At 44.1% G+C, this 17,916-nt stretch overlaps 1 protein-coding gene across 1 annotated transcript in view; it reads left to right on the top strand.

Annotated features, from left to right (window-relative positions):
* The first annotated feature begins 47 nt into the window (after window positions 1-47).
* The window catches only part of INCENP (inner centromere protein), a 20,688-nt gene continuing 2,819 nt past the window's right edge, over window positions 48-17,916 (top strand). The window contains exons 1-16 of the mRNA XM_035123200.2: window positions 48-418; window positions 2,712-2,856; window positions 4,332-4,439; window positions 5,073-5,797; window positions 7,843-7,879; window positions 9,215-9,242; window positions 9,792-9,882; window positions 12,235-12,286; window positions 12,761-12,875; window positions 12,960-13,097; window positions 14,975-15,084; window positions 15,171-15,291; window positions 15,623-15,745; window positions 16,382-16,554; window positions 17,049-17,163; window positions 17,371-17,469. Of these exons, the coding sequence (XP_034979091.1) occupies window positions 2,720-2,856; window positions 4,332-4,439; window positions 5,073-5,797; window positions 7,843-7,879; window positions 9,215-9,242; window positions 9,792-9,882; window positions 12,235-12,286; window positions 12,761-12,875; window positions 12,960-13,097; window positions 14,975-15,084; window positions 15,171-15,291; window positions 15,623-15,745; window positions 16,382-16,554; window positions 17,049-17,163; window positions 17,371-17,469 (2,172 nt within the window). The 5' untranslated portion in view covers window positions 48-418; window positions 2,712-2,719. The remainder of the gene's footprint in view (window positions 419-2,711; window positions 2,857-4,331; window positions 4,440-5,072; window positions 5,798-7,842; window positions 7,880-9,214; window positions 9,243-9,791; window positions 9,883-12,234; window positions 12,287-12,760; window positions 12,876-12,959; window positions 13,098-14,974; window positions 15,085-15,170; window positions 15,292-15,622; window positions 15,746-16,381; window positions 16,555-17,048; window positions 17,164-17,370; window positions 17,470-17,916) is intronic.

Genomic DNA, 17,916 nt, shown 5'->3' with positions numbered 1-17,916 from the left:
GCAAGCACGAACGGCTACCTCCGGTTTACCCGCGCTGATGGTTAAACCCCCCCAAGTTTGAACACGCCACTCACCGGCGCCCGCCCTCTTCCTTCCTTCCTCCGTCCCCTCCCTCCCTCTCTACCGCACAAAGCGGAAACTCAAAGCTAGGCAGTGAGCCGGCGGAAAGACTTCTGAGCCCTTCCCCTCCTGTCTCTCCCAGTCGCGTCTGAGCCAATAACAAGCGCCGCTCTGAAAAACCGCGCTTTTGATTGGAGTGCGGCGGCGGTGACGCTCTTTGAAAATAAGGAGCGGGCGCCGTGCCTGAAGTATCGAACCGTGGGCGGTTTTTCTTGTTTGGCGTGAGGCGCTCGCTCTCCGGCTCGTGCGGCGGCCGGACAAACGGGACCTGCGGCGGAGCGACGGGGGCCGAGCCCAAGTGAGTTTACAAGCCGTGGAGGGGGGAAAGGGGGCGCGAGGGGAGGCTTTCGGAGGTCGGTCTCATGGGGACACCGGTCGTTGCTCGGCCGGCTGCGGCAGAGAGCCGGGGAGAGAATGTAGATGGCGTCTCGGCGGGGAAGCCTGCAGTTGTCTGGAGCGGAGGGGGCGCCTGAGGAGCCTTACAGAGCTTTGTGGGGGTGGGGTTTCAAATGCGGCCCTCCAGGCATCTCTACCCGGCCCTCGACGCGTCATCCATTCCGCCCCTCTCACTGGCTCTCGTCCATGTCCTTTATGCCTAACACCCGTGTGCTACCGACCAGGGCTTGTGTTTTGAAATGGACAGGAGCTTACAAAAACTTGTTCTTTTTGCATAGCTCCTCGAATGCAAATTGGTACGCGAAGAGGTCGTAGCTGCTGCTCCGCCTCCTTTTTCCTCTGCCCGCTGAAGAAGGCTCTCCTTGGGCGTCAGAAGGTTTAGCCCTCCCCTCTTTATAGGACGTGGTGTTCCCCCAGAGGGCGCTGCAAGGCAGAAGCATCAAGTGGTTATCGGCTTTGAGATTTTAAAATATATATATATAAAGCGGTATAGAAATGAAATGCTGTAATAAAAAAAATATCCTGCGTGCCTTTAGTATGTCTACCCAGAAGTAAGCTCCACCCAGTGCAGCTGAACTTGCTCATGGGTAAGCGGGTCTTTTATAGGCTTGCAGCCTGGGAACTACTCGGAGGGGATGCCAGGCTGCTTGGCGACTTTTCATTCTCTGAAGAATGAGACTCCTTCGGGAGCTGGTGGGCTGAGGGTCAGACCAGGCTGCGGGGAGGTATTGTAACCATACACAAGTTCAGTGGTATTTACTGTCCACCAGCTTGTTCTCAGTAGCAAGAGTGTCTCTTTGTTTCCGTATTGGGCTGCCAGGTGCCATTTGAATTTGGCAGGGCAAACCCAAACAGGAGAAATGGGAGGAGAAAAATAGAGATCAAAAAGGCACAGTGCATTTGAAGTTAGAAAAAGTCGCTTCCGTACAGTATAAATAAACCATTATTAAGTCTCCCTTTCCACACCAGCCCGCCTCCTGTCCCCCAGGAACAGTACTTCTGTCTTGTCAGGATTCAACCTCAATCCATTAACCGCCATCCATCCTCCAACCACCTCTAGACACTCACACAGGACCTTCACTGCCTTCACTGGGTCTGATTTGAAAGAGAGGTAGAGCTGGGTATCATCCCCATATTGATGGACACCCAGCCCAACCCCCTGATGATCTCTCCCAGTGGCTTCATGTAGATGTTAAAAAGCATGGGGGAGAGGACAGAACCCTGAGGCACCCCACAAGTGATCCATTTATCAGTGAATTTTTACATTTGGTATTGTGCAGCAGAGGCCTTTTGAATAGATAGGAAGAAACTGTGATGAAGTATTTTTTGGGGACAAGTCACAAAAGTGATTGTGCTGATTTTGGTAGTGGGCTGCATGTGCATGATATCTGCTGGGGGGCAAACCCCCTCCCCAACCTATAAATTCTTGCAACAGTTTATCAGTGAAACATCTGGCTAGTTCAGAGGGCAACCTTGAGCTAGGTTAAGAACTTTGAGAACTTAAAGAAGAAAAGTCACTTTATCCAGGGATAGTCCACATATACCAGTATATTGGCCTATTTTTCTTAACGGTGACACAGACTATTCATAACACACTATTTTTCACAACCGTGAGCAGGGCAGTGCGGTGGGGTAAGTGGAGACAAGCTACAGCAGTTAACAACTGTATAGCATAGTTCACTCCTGCTCAGGCTGCACAGAAAAAGCATTTTGGTTCCTCAAATTCATTCTGATTGTGCAGGTAAAATATAACTGATAGAAGTCTACAGGATGTGGTATTAGTGTGTGAAAACAGACAAGATCCAATGATCCCCAGACATGCACCTCCAGATGGTGGAGGTGTCGGGTGGCATCCAGGTATCTTCACTTGGTTGCAAGTGGCTGATAGGTGCAAAATGCTCTTGGCGCCTGGCTAATTTCAAACATAGGGACATGGGATTGTAGCCTCAGGGCTGTGTCACACATTACATTACATGTGACAACATGTATTTTAATTTTTTTTAAAGGCTCATAGTTGGGTGCCTACCCTTCTCTCTGCCGAATGGTGGCAGGAGTCCATGGAGTTCCAGGCACTCACCCAGAGTCTGTGTTCCTTTGGAAAATTGAGACACGACAAAGGCTGTTGTAGCTTTAAGAAATATGGTTTATGCACCTACCGTATTTACTTGAGCAAGAAGTCACTTTCATTTTTGCAGGCCAAGCCATGTGGAAGATGGGGAACCCAGTGATGCCGGAAGAATGTGCCAGGAAGAAACTTGCGGAATTTCTACAAAATATTGACAACGATCACTTGGTGTGGATGGATGAGATTCTTGAAGAGGCTAAAAAGATGTTTACGAGGTATGAGCAAGAGATCTAGAAATGGTGTCCCAAACCATGAGTTATTTGTTCTATGAATCCATTGAAATCACAACAGCCCATAAGCTGTGTATATACCATAGGTTAAGATTAGGCTTGTCACCCATGCTAGATTAATTTTAAATCAAGGCAACAGTAAATTTGCAAGGAAAAGATATTATTTACTGTATTTATTTATTTATTTTACAGCCCACCCATCTGGGTGTCTTACAGTATATCTAAACAAAATAAAACATCACATATTAAAAACTTCCCAATACAGAGCTGCCTTCAGATGTCTTCTAAAAGTTGTGTAGTTCTTTATTTCCTTGACATCTGAAGGGAGGACATTTCACAGGGAGGGTGCCACTACGAGCAGCCGCTCTGCCTGTTTCCCTGTAACATCTTGCAGTGAAGGAACCAGCAGAAGACCCTCAGAGGGGGACCTCTGTGTCTGGGCTGAGCAATGGGGGTAGAAATGCTCCTTCAGGTATACTGAACTGCCCTGAGATCCTTGGGTATAGGGCGGTATATAAATTCAAATTATTATTATTACTGTATTTATAATACTGGGACAAGGCTGTTTAGGGCTTTAAAGGTCAGCACCAACACTTTGAATTGTGCTCGGAAACGTACTGGGAGCCAGTGAAGATCCTTTAGGACCAGTATTATATGGTCCCGGCAGCCACTCCCAGTCACCATTCTAGCTGCCGCATTCTGGATTGGTTGTAGTTTCCAAGTCACTTTCAAAGGTAGCCCAACATAGAGCACATTGCAGTAGTCCAAGTGGGAGATAACCAGAGCCTGCACTACTCTGGCAAGACAGTCTGCAGAGAAAGCTTCCTTTCCTGAACTGGTTGGGTGTTAGCTGGTTGCCGTAAGTCAGTGGTGTCCAAACTTTTTCCAAACAGGGCCAGATTTGATGAAGTGAAGGGCCGTGAGGGACAACCATAATGCCAACCAAAGTTGTTGACCTTTTTTTAGGATTGAAGTTGTTGACCTTTTTTTGTGATTTTTACCCCAAAGCAAGATTATATGCTTGGAGGCTAAAGCTACAATTGTAGGGCATATAATTCTCATAATTTTATTGTATCAGGCTGCCATCTTACTCTGTGTCATTAGTCTCTGGGTTTGAGGAAGTTTGATGCTGTGCCAGGGTCAGAAACCAGACTGGCTTTGGTAAAACAATATCCTGAACTGCTAACAATGTTTTCCCCCAGTCTTTACCAAAATGAGAACTTGAAAGATGAACTTAGAATGAAAGTGGGATACCTGCAATTTTACCTGTCATCAAGCCATTGCTTCTGAGGAAAATGTTGACATTCTCGGTCAATATCTAGATTGTTCCAATACTACAGCATGAATTGTGTGAATTGGTTTGAAATAAGAAATGGCCATTTAGTTAGTAGTTGGCAATATTCCTAGATAAAGGCACTTGGCAGACCAGAATTTAAACTGCTGTTCTTATTTCAAAATAGTGGCTCCACTGATGAACCTGAGCTGATGCCAAAAACACCATCACAGAAAAGTCATAGGAAAAAGAAGCGCTTTTCTTCTGTTAAGAATGATCACTTTGCTACAAAGAGGTAGGGAATATATTTGTTTGTGGGCTAAGTAGTAGGGAATAATCTGGAAGATAATGTTTAAAATTCCTAGTTGTTACTTCAGGAAAATGTCTAGATTGGGTTGCAATGTTTATTTGATTAGCTAAATATGTTTTGAAGATTTAAAAATGTGTGCTTTTGTAATGAGGGATGGATAGTAAATGTTTTTTTAAAAAATTAAAAATAATTACCACCAGGAGATCTCCACACACTACCTCACAAAGCACATCACAACAAGGATAGGACTTTCCTAACTCCATCTGCCAGGTGTCCTACGACTGCAAATCTGAAAGGAATCCCTCTCTCTGTCCCTGTCCATCAGCTAGTCTCTTAGTTTGTTGTCTGTTGTAAGCCGCATAGTTACCCTGAATCAAAAGACAAGGTATAAATCTTTAAAATAAATATTGATCCCCAGTAATTTCATCAGCCAAAGGTTTGATTGATATATAAGTGATAAATTGTTGACGTAAGATTTCTCTCAGTTTGTTTAGGATTTTTCAGTTCAGCTACTCTATTGTCCCTACCAAATTGGTCTTATGACTCTGTTTCTGCCAGCTTTGGCATGCAGTGAGCTTGGTCCCCATTACTTTCCTTACAATGTGTTTCTTTTATCAGGTTGTCAAGAAGAGAGAGTACTCGGTTATTTTCCAAACGGATTACCCGAAGTCGGAAAAACGTGGGAATTAATGTAGAGAATGCCTCCCCTTGTCATCGTGTTACTAGATCTCAGTCTGCTTCATCTGCCAGAGTCTCGGATGCTCTTCTTAAGAAACTATCTTTCAATTTAGCCGAAGATCGGTTACCACTAGTAGTAATCAGTGCTAATGAGAGGCGTAGTGCAGAACTTCAGGCCAAAAATATACCACTCCAGACTGATACAGCTGATTTGACTCTTAAATTATCTGAGGAGGGGTCTCCTATAAAGAGATCACCTTTGACCAAAACTTGCCTTGTGGCGAAAGAAACTCCTAAAGCCGAAATAAAAGAGGGACGGGGAATATGCAAGATGAAAATAGCAGAAGTTCCCGGTCCCGCTGAAAACAAAGAATCCAGCACTCGGGAGAAATTGTGTGCCCAGAACCAAGAGGACAGCTGGGCTTCTGAATCAGAGGCTGCTCAGAAGTTAAACCAGAGCTCACAAGCACCTACTACTCCAAAAGCAAAACCTTGCTCAGTCCGCCTAAGCTTATTGGGCAGGACCTCCATGCACTCTAGAGCCTCTCTGGCTGGGAGATACTCGCTCAGTACTAAAAGGGAAAGAATGATCCAGAAATCTATTCGGAAGTCTTTGTCAAAGCGGAAAAAATCCCAGCAGTCATTATCTGCTAGGCATGCAAGTTGTAAGTTTCAATAATGTGAGATAAGAATACAAAAAAAAGTGTTGCTGTTTTTACCTTGTAGCAGGCTAGCTTGAAATGAACTGCAAAAAGTTTCCAATATTTAAGGTTTTTTTGGTTAGGCTTCTTTCCACTACAGTGGTACCTCGACTTACGAATTTAATCCGTTCCGAACGGACGTTTGTAAGTCGAAGCCAGTGGGGGGGGATCATAAGTCGAAAAAATCCTATCTAAACCGCATCCAAAATGGTGGACGGAACTCTGTTCGTAACTCAAAACATTCGCAAGTCAAATCATTCGTAAGTCGAGGTACCACTGTATCTTGATGGCTTCATTTGTAGCTTCCAATTGTTGTTGTTTAGTTGTTTACTCGTGTCCGACCATTCGTGACCCCATGGACCAGAGCACGCCAGGCACTCCTGTCTTCCACTGCCTCCCGCAGTTTGGTCAAACTCATGTTTGTAGCTTCGAGAACATTGTCCAGCCATCTCATCCTCTGTCGTCCCCTTCTCCTTGTGCCCTCAATCTTTCCCAACATCAGGGTCTTTTCCAGGGAGTCTTCTCTTCTCATGAGGTGGCCAAAGTATTGGAGCCTCAGCTTCAGGATCTGTCCTTCCAGTGAGCGCTCAGGACTGATTTCCTTAAGAATGGATAGGTTTGATCTTCTTGCAGTCCATGGGACTCTCAAGAGTCTCCTCCAGCACCATAGCTTCCAATAACTCAAGGCAAAAGTAAGGTTTAAAATTGAAGGTGATGTATTGGAATAATTTTACTCTATACTCAGTGAGACTTGGTCTTGAAACTGCTTCCTATTTTTTAAATCTGTCCTAAGTCATGTGGTGCAGGCTTAAGTACGTTTAGGGGAAACCTACTGCTATCATTTAGGTTAGGGGGCACTTAGCAATAGTTGGTTCTTGGGACAGGAGCCTGCTGCCAAAATGTCCCATACTTGCCCATCAATTGCCAGCTGAGCAGGTAGGTCTGCCAGTTTTGGGCAATGCATCAACTTTGCATCTAAAGGAAAGTGATCCAGAGACATGAAGCTTCTGTGGAACAATCACTGCCAGGTGCTTACATAAATCTGCACATAGCCAGAGGCTCCAAAGTGAAGTGGCTCATGCCTGATCTACTGAGAAGAGGCATGTTTGGGATGCCTGCCAGTGATGTGTGTAAAGGTAAAGGTACCCCTGACTGTTAGTCCAGTCGCGGACAACTCGGGTTGTGCGCTCATCTCGCTCTATAGGCCGAGGGAGCCAGCGTTTGTCCACAGACAGCTTCCGGGTCATGTGGCCAGCATGATTAAGCCGCTTCTGGCGAACCAGAGCAGCGCATGGAAATGCCGTTTACCTTCCCACCAGAGCGGTACCTGTTTATCTACTTGCACTTTGATGTGCTTTCGAACTGGTACGTGGGCAGGAGCAGGGACTGAGCAACGGGAGCTCACCCCGTCGTGGGGATTCGAACCACTGACCTTCTGATCAGCAAGCCCTAGGCTCAGTGGTTTAGACCACAGCGCCACCCGTGTGTGTAGATTTGTGTTCATTTGTAACCTGCTTTGGAATTGGCATGTGCAGTGAATAATGGGCAATAAACGTTTTAAATAAAAGAAAAATAGTGGCCACCAGGAGATCTGTATACACTGCCTCACAAAGCACATCACAACATCCTACTCTCATCCTCCAGCTACAAAAGGAGCAGCTGCATCCTGCTTATTGCTTGCTGACAATTTTGTGAAGTAGGGAAGCTAATGCATTCTGTAGTCCTGGAGTATAAATTAACCATTGTCAGGTGTCTGTCTGAGAATGTTTCAGACTCCTTACCAGGTGGAATTAGCAAAAACTTTTCCAGTCACAGCAACTGATTTTTCCAGGACTGAAGATTTTAAAATTTGAGCACTTGTCCCATGGTAGACTCCTGTGGTGCTTAAGGAGGTCCAGGATGCTTCTATCTATCTATCATCTATAATGTGAGGTGCAATGTAAGAGCCAGGATGCTTCTGCGGATGTTTGACTTTGTTGGAGATGTAACTTGTGTCTCTTCTCATTCAGGTCATGTTGCTGTGGCTGAAGAAATTACTGAATCTGGGTGAGTTGGAATTAGAACCTTAGAATTTTTTTTTATAAAAAAAGTGATGAATTTAGGAGACGTGGCTAACTGAGGAGCTAAATGGTAACAGGAAGATAAACACATCAAGTGGGCTTTTAAAAAGTGATTTAACATACAGCAATTTACAGCTCCAATAAGTAATGCTCCGGGGATCACGAAGTCCAAAAAGCAAAATGCTAAAACTTGATTTAAGGCAGAAAACATCTGTTCTGAGGACTTGAACAAGGCCTCAGACTCTGAAATGGCACATCAACAAAATGGCAGGAAATCAGCTTTCTAAATGTGGGATGATAGGAAGAAGAAGAAGAGTTTGGATTTGATATCCCGCTTTATCACTACCCGAAGGAGTCTCAAAGTGGCTAACATTCTCCTTTCCCTTCCTCCCCCACAACAAACACTCTGTGAGGTGAGTGGGCTGAGAGAAGTGTGACTAGCAAGGTCACACAGCAGCTGCATGAGGAGCGGGGAAGTGAACCCAGTTCACTAGATTATGAGTCCACTGCTCTTAACCACTACACTATGGTAGATCCTTGTAGATTGGTGAAAGTGTGATCGCTAAATGTAAAGGGTTCAGGTGCCGCTGTTAAAAGAGCAGAGGTAGACTCTTATCTTGCAAAAGGAAGGAACGGACATTATGCTTTAAGAAACTGAAGCCGGGTAAAGATTCCACAAAAGTGGACTCATACAGACCAATAGCACTTATAAATGTGGACACTAAGCTGCCATTATAGTGAATTACTTGAATGTTTTTATAACCTCCTACATCTCCCTGGACCGGACATGCTTCATGGCATTTTGAAGCATTGCAGGATCAGTAAGAAGGGTTCTCAATATAATTTATGAATTGCAATCTAAAGAAATGCCAAGGTTGTTACTTTCCCTGGATGCCTTTAAGGCCTTCAATAGAACATGCCCATCTCCCTCAACCATTCCTCATAAGGCTTGGTTTCCAGACCATTTATCATCTTGGCCACCCTCCTCTGCACAGGTTCCAAGTTGTCAATGACAACAATGCATTTTTTGTGTGGAAATTGTATTAAATAACTAGACTTGTACCAAGAAAGGAAATGGTGAGTCTATTTTTGAAAGCATGGCAGCAGTGAGGTGTTGTATGGGCTTTCTGTAGTCTAATATGAGCTGAGGCTAGAGTTCAGCTTTTAGCTGATAGGTTGATAACTTCATCTCGTTACTTCAATGCATTTAAAGATACAATGAAATGATAAGACCAATTAACACTCAAGCTGCAAGATAGGAGCATGAAAGGAATTAGCGAAGTTTTTACTACTAAAAATATGCATACTTTTTCTCTCTTAGGCTGAAGATAGAACCAACATCTCAGGAGGTAAGTTCTAAAGAGGACTAAAAGAAGCTTAAGGCCACAATCTAATACCCATTTACCCAGCAGTAACCCCCACTCAACTCTATGAGACTCATTTTTGGGTAGAACTGTGTGGTTAGCAACCATTCAGACTCTAGCAGGGGGAAGTGTAATGTGCATGTAAGAGTTGGATGGCATTCCATGGTGCATCTTCAGGGTACATCTGTCCTGCCTCCAGACCTGCCCAACACTGACATGATGGATGAGATGTTTGGACAGGATCTGCACATTCAGAGTTAGACATAATCTGCAGTCAATCCTTTGAAGTTCATGATTGTGTCATTTGAGCCAGTGCATGTTGGATTCCACATTAGTGAACCTGAGTCCTGTCCTAGAATGCCTTCTTCCCTATGGTTCTCACTGAAGTGCCAACATCATTGTTAGAGATACTCGAAGGGGCTTAGTCTGCCTAACATTATTTGTGCTAAATCATTAAAGGGCCCACTTAGTTGTCTAATGATTACACATCTATGGGAGGGGCTTGTACTGAGAAGGAATTTGCCTTTGCTGCAGGTTGATGAGAACCCTCGCATGTCCCTTCGTTCTCACAAGGCCAGTGTGCAAGCAGTTATCAAACCTGTGGAACAAGATGGAGATGACAAAGGTCAGTATACTCCTTGGCTAAGTAGCAGAGAAGGTCAACGGTGAGTTGGATAGAGTATATTTTGAGGAAAGGCAAGTTTACAAGCCTACTATTTGCAAGATGCTCAGTTGCTCAAGCAAAAATAATCACTTAACTGGCCAATGTGGTATAGTAGATGGTGTATTAGTGTTTGACTGAGAAGTCCAGGTTCAAATCCTAGTTTGGCCATGGAGTTAATGAGGTGAGCTTGAGCCAGTTTTCTCTCGATCTAATCTACATTGAAAAATTGTTGTGGGGAAGCAATGTATGCTGCCATGAGTTCTTGGAAGGAAGGGTCCTATAAAAATTCATAGCAAACTTGGCTATGTCACATACACAGGCAAGAGAAATAATTATAAGGCTTCTATGTACTTCATAGAAGTACACTGAGAGAGCCAGTATGGTGTAGTGCAGGGGTCCCCAAACTAAGGCCTGGGGGCCAGATGTGGCTCAATCGCCTTCTCAATGCGGCCTGTTTTTACATGAGTAGAATGTGTCCTTTTATTTAAAATGCAGCTCTGGGTTATTTGTGGGGATAAAATCGCTTGTATCAACTGAGATCTTGACTGCTGTTACAGCAGATGAATCTCATGGGGTGTTCAGAGCACTGGCTAGTCCTATTGTGTTGAATGAGTTTCAGCTGGTAAAGCTTGAGGATGTGGACAAGGTGCTTGGGTTGGTCAGGGTAACCAGCCCCTCTTGGCTGGTTAAAAACTAGCAAGGAGGGGAATTCTGGCTGGGAGAGGGAGGTGATTAATGCCTCCTTGCGAGAGGGGGCTAGTCCCTGCCTGCTTGAAGGAGGCAGTGATGAAACCACTGCTTAACAAATCCTCCCTGGATTTGGAAAATCTAAGTAACTACCAACCAGTTGTTTGTGTCTCTTTCCTGGATCATATCCAGGCGCTTATGCAGGAAACTTATTTTCTATGTCAATTGGGGGTTTAGGCCCAGTTTTGGCACAGAAACTGCTTTGGTCGCCCTGTGTGAGGACCACCATCAGGAGAAATGTTGTCCCTGTTAATTCTCTTTGACTTCTCAGTGGCTTTCAATACTATCAACCATGGTATCATTTTGGTGTGGCTGCCCAAGCTACAGGTGGGTGGCAGCACTTTGCAGAGATTTTGGTCCTACTTGGATGGTTGTTCCCAGAGGGCATTGCTTTGGGAGTGTTATTCAATTCCATGGAGCCTTCAATGTGGGGTTCCTCAAGGTTTGATTTTATCCCCTGTGCTGTTTAACATCTACATGAAACCGCTGAGTGGAGTTATCCAGAGGACTGGAGTACATTGTCAGCAATATGCTGGTGACACTCGGCTCTACTTCTCCTTTACATCTGCAGGAGAGGTAGTGGATATGCTGGACTGTTGTCTTGCCTTAGTAATGGACTGGATGAGAGGCAACAAACTGAAGCTCAATCCAAATAAGACTGAGACACTGCTAGTGGGCAGTTCCCTACACCAGATGACTAGGAAGTTGCCTGCTCTTGATGGGGTTACACTTCCTTTAAAGGAGTGGGTATAGAGCTTGAGGGTGCTTCCGGATCCATTGCTATCTCTTGAGACTCAGCTGGCCATAGTGATGCAGAGTGCCTTCCATCAGCTTCTGCTGGTGGCCCAGCTGCACCCCTATCTGGACAGGGACAGCCTAACCACTGTTGTCTATGCTCTGATAAACCTCTAGGTTAGATTACTGCAACGCTGGACTGCCTAAGACGGTTCGGAAACTTCAGCTAATGCAGAATTCAGCAGCATTGGCTGCCATTTAGTTTCTGGTTCCCATTCAAAGTGCTGGTTTTTACCTATAAAGCCTTAAGTAGCTCAGAACAGCAATACCTCAAGGACCGCCTGTCTCCATATGAACCTACCTAGACCCTGAGATCATACTCTGAGGCCCTTCTTCGTGTGCCTCCACGAGAGGTCCAGAGGGTGTCAACATGAGAATGGTCCTTTTCTACAGTACTCCCCATTTCCCCAAGGAGGTACAGCTGGCACTTTCATTATACACCTTTAGGTGCCAAGCGAAAATGTTTCTCCTTAACCTGGCTTTTGGCTGATTACCATCCGATTCCCTTTTAAATCTTTTGTGGAAGGGGGGATTATTGGTTTGTTTCTGTTCTTATTTTTATTATGTATTTTGCCTTTTTTATATTGTAACTTTATGCTGTGAACTGCCCTGAGACCTACTGTATGGTATAGGGCTAATAATTATTAATAATTCTGCCCTAACAACTGGAAGTATTCATCCATTTGTTGACTAAACAGCTTTGGCTTCAGGCATTTGCTACATAAAACACTTCCACCATCACTAATTCTAGCTCTCTTTCTCTGTATGCAGGGGGAACTTCTGAAAAGAGTGATGAGGTGCAAAAGCAGTCCCAGAGTGCTAGGTATGTTTTCTTTGAATAAAAAATCCATGGAGCAAAACAAGATGATGATAATTGAGGATTAGGTGCTTAATGGTACTGTTTGGTTGACACCTTAATGCAGGTTGAAGGTGTTAGGATCTAAACAGTGGAAGAATGGAAGGAGAGGAAGGGAAGATACAAGATGGGTATTCTTACAGTTTTTTTCTTCTGTGCGGAAGAGGGAGGATTTTCAGAGAAGACTGCAAGCATCATGAGAATAGGAGAGCAGGTCCATTGGCTGGTTGATAGGTAGTTCCTATGTGAGAGGAGAGTTAATTAAAATACTTACCAGTAACTGAGCAGCTGTATTTCTTCTGGACTCAAAAGACCCAAAGCAACAAAGAATGGAGCCAGAGTTCTGTACTTCCCATGGTAATTCTGAAACAAGGAGGTGGTTGACTTCTCTGCTGGTGCATCCTATGAAATGAGCCCTGTATTAATATTTAATCTTTACAGGAGGAAGCCAAGCTATAAAAGAGCAGTTTATGAGCAAGATGAAGGACAGCACTCAGAGGAGGACTTCTCCCCCGCAAAGAAAAGGGCTGTATCTCCGCAGTGCCCTGCCAGCAAAGTAAGCCAAGAATTCCATATTTGGGAGCGAACCAGGTCCCATCATTTGCCTTCCAAGGTTCTGATCACTTCCTGTATTTTTCAGGCTGCCCGTCCTTTCAAGACATTCTTGCATACAGTGCATAAGAACCGAGTGCTCATGATGACCCCTGGCTCTTTGAGTCGAAGTGCAACCATGAAATCATTCATCAAACAAAACACCCCTATCCAAGCCACTCCCCAGGTAGAGTGAAGTCCTCTTTTGTTTTTTGTTTTTAAATCCATGTATACCACCTTGAGTGAAAGGTGGGGTGTAAATGTAAGAAATAAATTGTACAAAAACTTCACATGGGCTTAAGGGAAGGAGAAGCTGTAAGAGTAAGAGGGCTTAAGAGACTGAAAGGACTGGCATTGGATTGGATGAGAGCAAAATTTCTCCTTTGCATTTTTGACTTCAGGTTGTGAATTACTCCATCCCCACTCCATAGCTTTGCTTTTCAGTGATCTTTTAGCATAAGTTTATTGCATGCCATTTAGTTCAATCCATTACTGCTTCTCGGGTTACGCAGGGCTTGACTCTGGTGAAGCATGGCAGGTTGCTGTCATTTGGTGAAGAGAGCTGAATCTGAAATCAGCCAGTAGGGCAAATCCTATATCAACTAGTGGTCTAGTCCTTTTGTATTGTTGGCAATGAAATACCGGTACTGATAATTTGGGTGCTAACTTCCAAAGGCATTAACTATGTCTCAATCTTCTCTTTGTACAGCGGGGGTTTGTTGTAAGTAACAACATTTGGTCTCACAGTAGCTGTATTCGTATATCATTAACATGGTGTGTTATCTAATGGCATTCTTAACCTGCATAGTGACTTAACATTGCTTCCTCTTTTTAAGGTGGAATTCTAGCATTTTATTTAGGGCTTATTAGGGTAATCTTACTAAAAAGTAGCTAATGGGTAGTAGCATTGCACTATTTTGTTCCCTGTAGTAAGAAAGCCACAACCATTTCAAAACACGATAATCAATAACTGCCATTTCTTCTCTTGAATATCTTAAAATAATTAAACAGAAAATAATGTTAAGTTTAGAATAAAGTGCAAAAAAGAAACTAGATGCAATCTTAAGATGTTGGTTCAGTTTGCATTGGTAGACTTGGCCTTGGCTCTGGTGGGCCAGAGCTTTTTCACTTCCATTATGCAGACTTACGTGGTATGATCATTGAATTCAGGGAGAACTCCTTCTAAATAGGGATGCCTATTTTCCTCCTTCCTTCCGTTTGTTAGAAAGTAACTACATAGCTTAATTTGGGCAGATTAAAAGGCTACCGTTAGCTATGAGCTTCGTTTTTTCATCCAAGGCAGTAGATCAAACTTTTTTTAAACCATGAGCTAGCCCAATCATATTGGCTGCTGCATTTTTATACTCCTTACAAGTTCTGTTCATGTGTGGATATTGACAGAAGTACCCAAAATGAAAGAATTTTTGCAGGTGTGTTGCTTCTGTCAATATTGTGTGATGGTGATAGTAGAAATAGCATTTGCTCCTACGTAACTGAAGGCAAAGGAGCCCTGCCTTGTTCTGGATCTACCTGTCAAATCACTTGACGGCTTGTCTGAGGTCTGGGCATTTCTAGACTGCATGTGTATTAGGAAGTGTAGGGTGCAATACTTCAAGAAGGTAGACAGAAATTACCAATGTGTTGTTGCTATGTGATTCTTCCTACCCACATCAAAGCCTTTCTGAAATAAGTAAAAGATGCATGTTCTAGGTCTAACAATGCATTCAAGTACTATAGAGAGTGTTGTCTACTCACTGTTTGCTGTGATTTAGCTGAGGGAGAGGGAGGGAGTGTAGGACAGGCATTGTGAGGGATTGAGCAGTTCTTGCCTATCTTGCTCTTGGGGAAAAATTGGTGGCTAAATTCATGCTCTCTTTTTGTAGCTACTACACTTTCACTACAAAGGATGTTTTCACTGTTAGGAACATTTACCACAATGGAGGGAATAGTTCCTCCCAGTTCTGTTGCTTGTCTTCTACCGGGGGCAGGTTTCCATATTACAGCAACTGTTAACAGACACATCATTTTATTCATGTGTGCTAATGAACTTCCTTACCTACCTAGCAAAAGGAAAGAGAACGGTTAGAGAATCAAAGAAAGAGGGAGGAAGCAGAACAACTAAGGAGGCAGAAACTGGAGGAGGGGAAAAAGCAGCGGTTGGAGGAGATAAAGCGGTATGCATACATAGACATCCTTCCAGTTACTCCTTTCCTAGTTTTGCCTTGGAGCTTTTTCTAACTGAACTGCTGTGTGCCATCAGGAAGCGTGAAGAGCGCCTTCGCAAGGTGTTGCAGGCTCGGGAACGGGTAGAGCAGATGGAAGAAGAGAAGAGAAGGCGGCTTGAGCAAAAGCTTGCTCAGCATGAAGAGAAAAATGAGAAGGTGAACATGAATATGGCCAGAGAGCATTTTGGAAACGTGTTCTTCAGAGTTTAATTATCTATTTTGCAATCCTAACCACTCTCATCAGGGGAATATGCCCCATTGTATTCAGTAGGACTTAGTTTCTGAGTAGACCTGGTTAGGATTGTGCTGATAACAAGTCCTTCCCTCCATGTGTTTGTCTTGTTAAAACAGTGAAGGGCTTAGAGGGTTTGGTACATTATAAAGGACATATCTCTTACATTACTTCTTACATTACTGTGCTAGGCTTATCTTGTTTTTGAAAGAAACATGACCCATATAATGGCAAGATATACACAACCTATTGTAGGTGCGTGAGGAAAAACTGGCAGAGGACAAAGTTAAGAAGAAGGTAGCTGCCAAGAAGTTGGAAGAACTTGAAGCCCGGCGAAAACAAGAGGAAGATGCCCGTAAAAAAAGAGCTCTGCAGCTGGTAAGGGTAGGGGTGTGGGGATGGCTGGCCATGTTGGACAGTAGGAGCACCCCTGTTGAGGCTAAATTCAAAGCCATGTAGCTGCAGGACTTGAAGAGGCTACTCTTTCAAGTATTTCTATGTCTTTCATGGTCACCGAATCTGTCGTGATTTTTAAGGTAACTGCTACTTTAGGATAGTAGATAGATAGCTTCAGTTAAGGATCTTAAAAAAAAATATGTCTGCCTCTTCATCAAGCTTCAGAGGTTGACAACTTGAAGGGGAAACTTTACTAGAAATCTAATTTTTACTAGCAAGTCTAATTTATAAGTTTGTCTTGCCTGAAGTATTCACTGTTGCTATTCACCTATGAAACAGGTGGAGTTGAGGATTTGATTCATGCCGTGCAGATGTTTATGCATAATCTATACGACTTCACTACGGCTCTTTAGGTCATTATACGAGTTGGCAAAAGTTTTTTGTTTTATAAGGAGGGCCCTGCTGAATCAGATCAAAGGCCTGTCTAATCCAGCATCCTTTCTTTCATCCCAGTGGCCAGCCAGATTTATTATTTATTATTAGTTATTAGTTATTATTAGAAGTCCCAAAGCAAGGCATGAGTGCAATAGCACTAGCCTGCTGTGTTTATCTTTTCAGGAGGAAGAGCGAAGGCACAAGGAGCAAATGCAGAAGAAAAGGGAAGAAGAGGAACAAGAAAAGGCTAGAAAGATTGCAGAGCAACATCAGTTGGAACTAGAAAGGGAGAAAAAGCTGTCTGCTGAGAGAGAACTGGAGAAGAGGAGAGAACTGGAGAGGCTCCAAGCACAGCGGTAAGAACAGAATGACTGAGCAACCCCGTTGAGAAGGCTTCCAGTCACTCAGCACAGCCAGTCCATATAGGGCAGAGTGAAGACTTACTCTTCCTGGTCTGCCGCTGGTGCCCTGCCCCCTTCAAAGGCTAATACTGGCCAGTTTAAATTTAAAAAATTGGCAGACGATCCCATCATCCCCTGCGGCCAGTCATACCTGAAGCCAGCAACTAGCACCAAAAGGAGGGTGGGGGCTGCTCTCCCACCCCCAGGGAGCTGGGCCAGGCCGCAACAGTCACCCACCCCAGGAAAAGGTAGGTGTTCTTTTCACCAATCTAAAAAATATGGCTGTGGATGAAGCTGTGAGGGGGGGGGGGGAAATGATGTGAGCCCCAAGGTGTATCCCACAGGCTGTTGGGAGTGCTGCTCAAGCTAATGCTGGGTGTACAGGTCATGCTTAAGGTCATGATCCCCTTCTTTTTTTGGATGGTAATGAAGTGTCTCTTGTCTGCAAGGGAGCATGAACGGAAGGAGAAGGAGAAGGCTGTTCAGCTGCATAAAGAGGTTTTAGCAGCAGCCAAAGAGAAGGAGCGACTCAAAAAAGATCTGGAGGAAAAAGAGAGGAAATTGGTAAGTGGCTCTTACGTTTCTATCACATGAATATATTCCTTATACTAAAAGGTATGTTTTCAGCTTCCCAAATCTGGGTCCGATTGCTTTAGGGGAAATTTTAATTGGCAGACCCTGTATGCTTCTTCCTGGAGTGCACTGTGTCATCAAGTGTAGGGCGGGAGCAGTGACCTATCAACAGAACCATGTGGCCATTTTGTGTTTTAGCAGGAACAGCGGCAGCAAGATGAGAAGCGAGAGAAAGCTGCTTCTGAGGCTGAGGCCAAGGCTTCCAGCAAACAACTGAATACAACAGTGGTTATCGAGGTGAGCTACAAACCATGGATCAGGCGTTGAAAGGAGTAATGATGGCCCGATTGACTTGCTCTATAAGAGCATGTGCTGCTTACCCACAGAAGCACATTACTTTCAGTGTGCCTTGAGGCCACTTAATAAAGGCTTTGAACATAAAGTCCCACACATGTTGTTCTGACCCAATTATTTCCAAGTCTGCCTTCCGCAACCTGGAGCACTAGATTGACTGCAGCTCCCATGATAGGAGTTATAGTCCAAACACTTGGATGGCACACAAGATTGGGGAAGACTGCTCTTAAGTGAACAGCTACATTAAATGGAGCAATATAGCTTAAATCCTGAAAAGGGCAGCATGCCAAAATCATATACTTTTCTGTAAACTTATTTTGCAAAATATTGAAGTGCTGCTCCCCACTTTGTATGTGTGTGAGGGGGTGGGGTTCCTTTGTTGCTGACCCT

Source organism: Zootoca vivipara, chromosome 1 (assembly GCF_963506605.1).
Source record: "Zootoca vivipara chromosome 1, rZooViv1.1, whole genome shotgun sequence".
Classification (NCBI taxonomy): Eukaryota; Metazoa; Chordata; class Lepidosauria; order Squamata; family Lacertidae; genus Zootoca; species Zootoca vivipara.
This window is presented reverse-complemented; position numbering and strand designations above follow the sequence as displayed.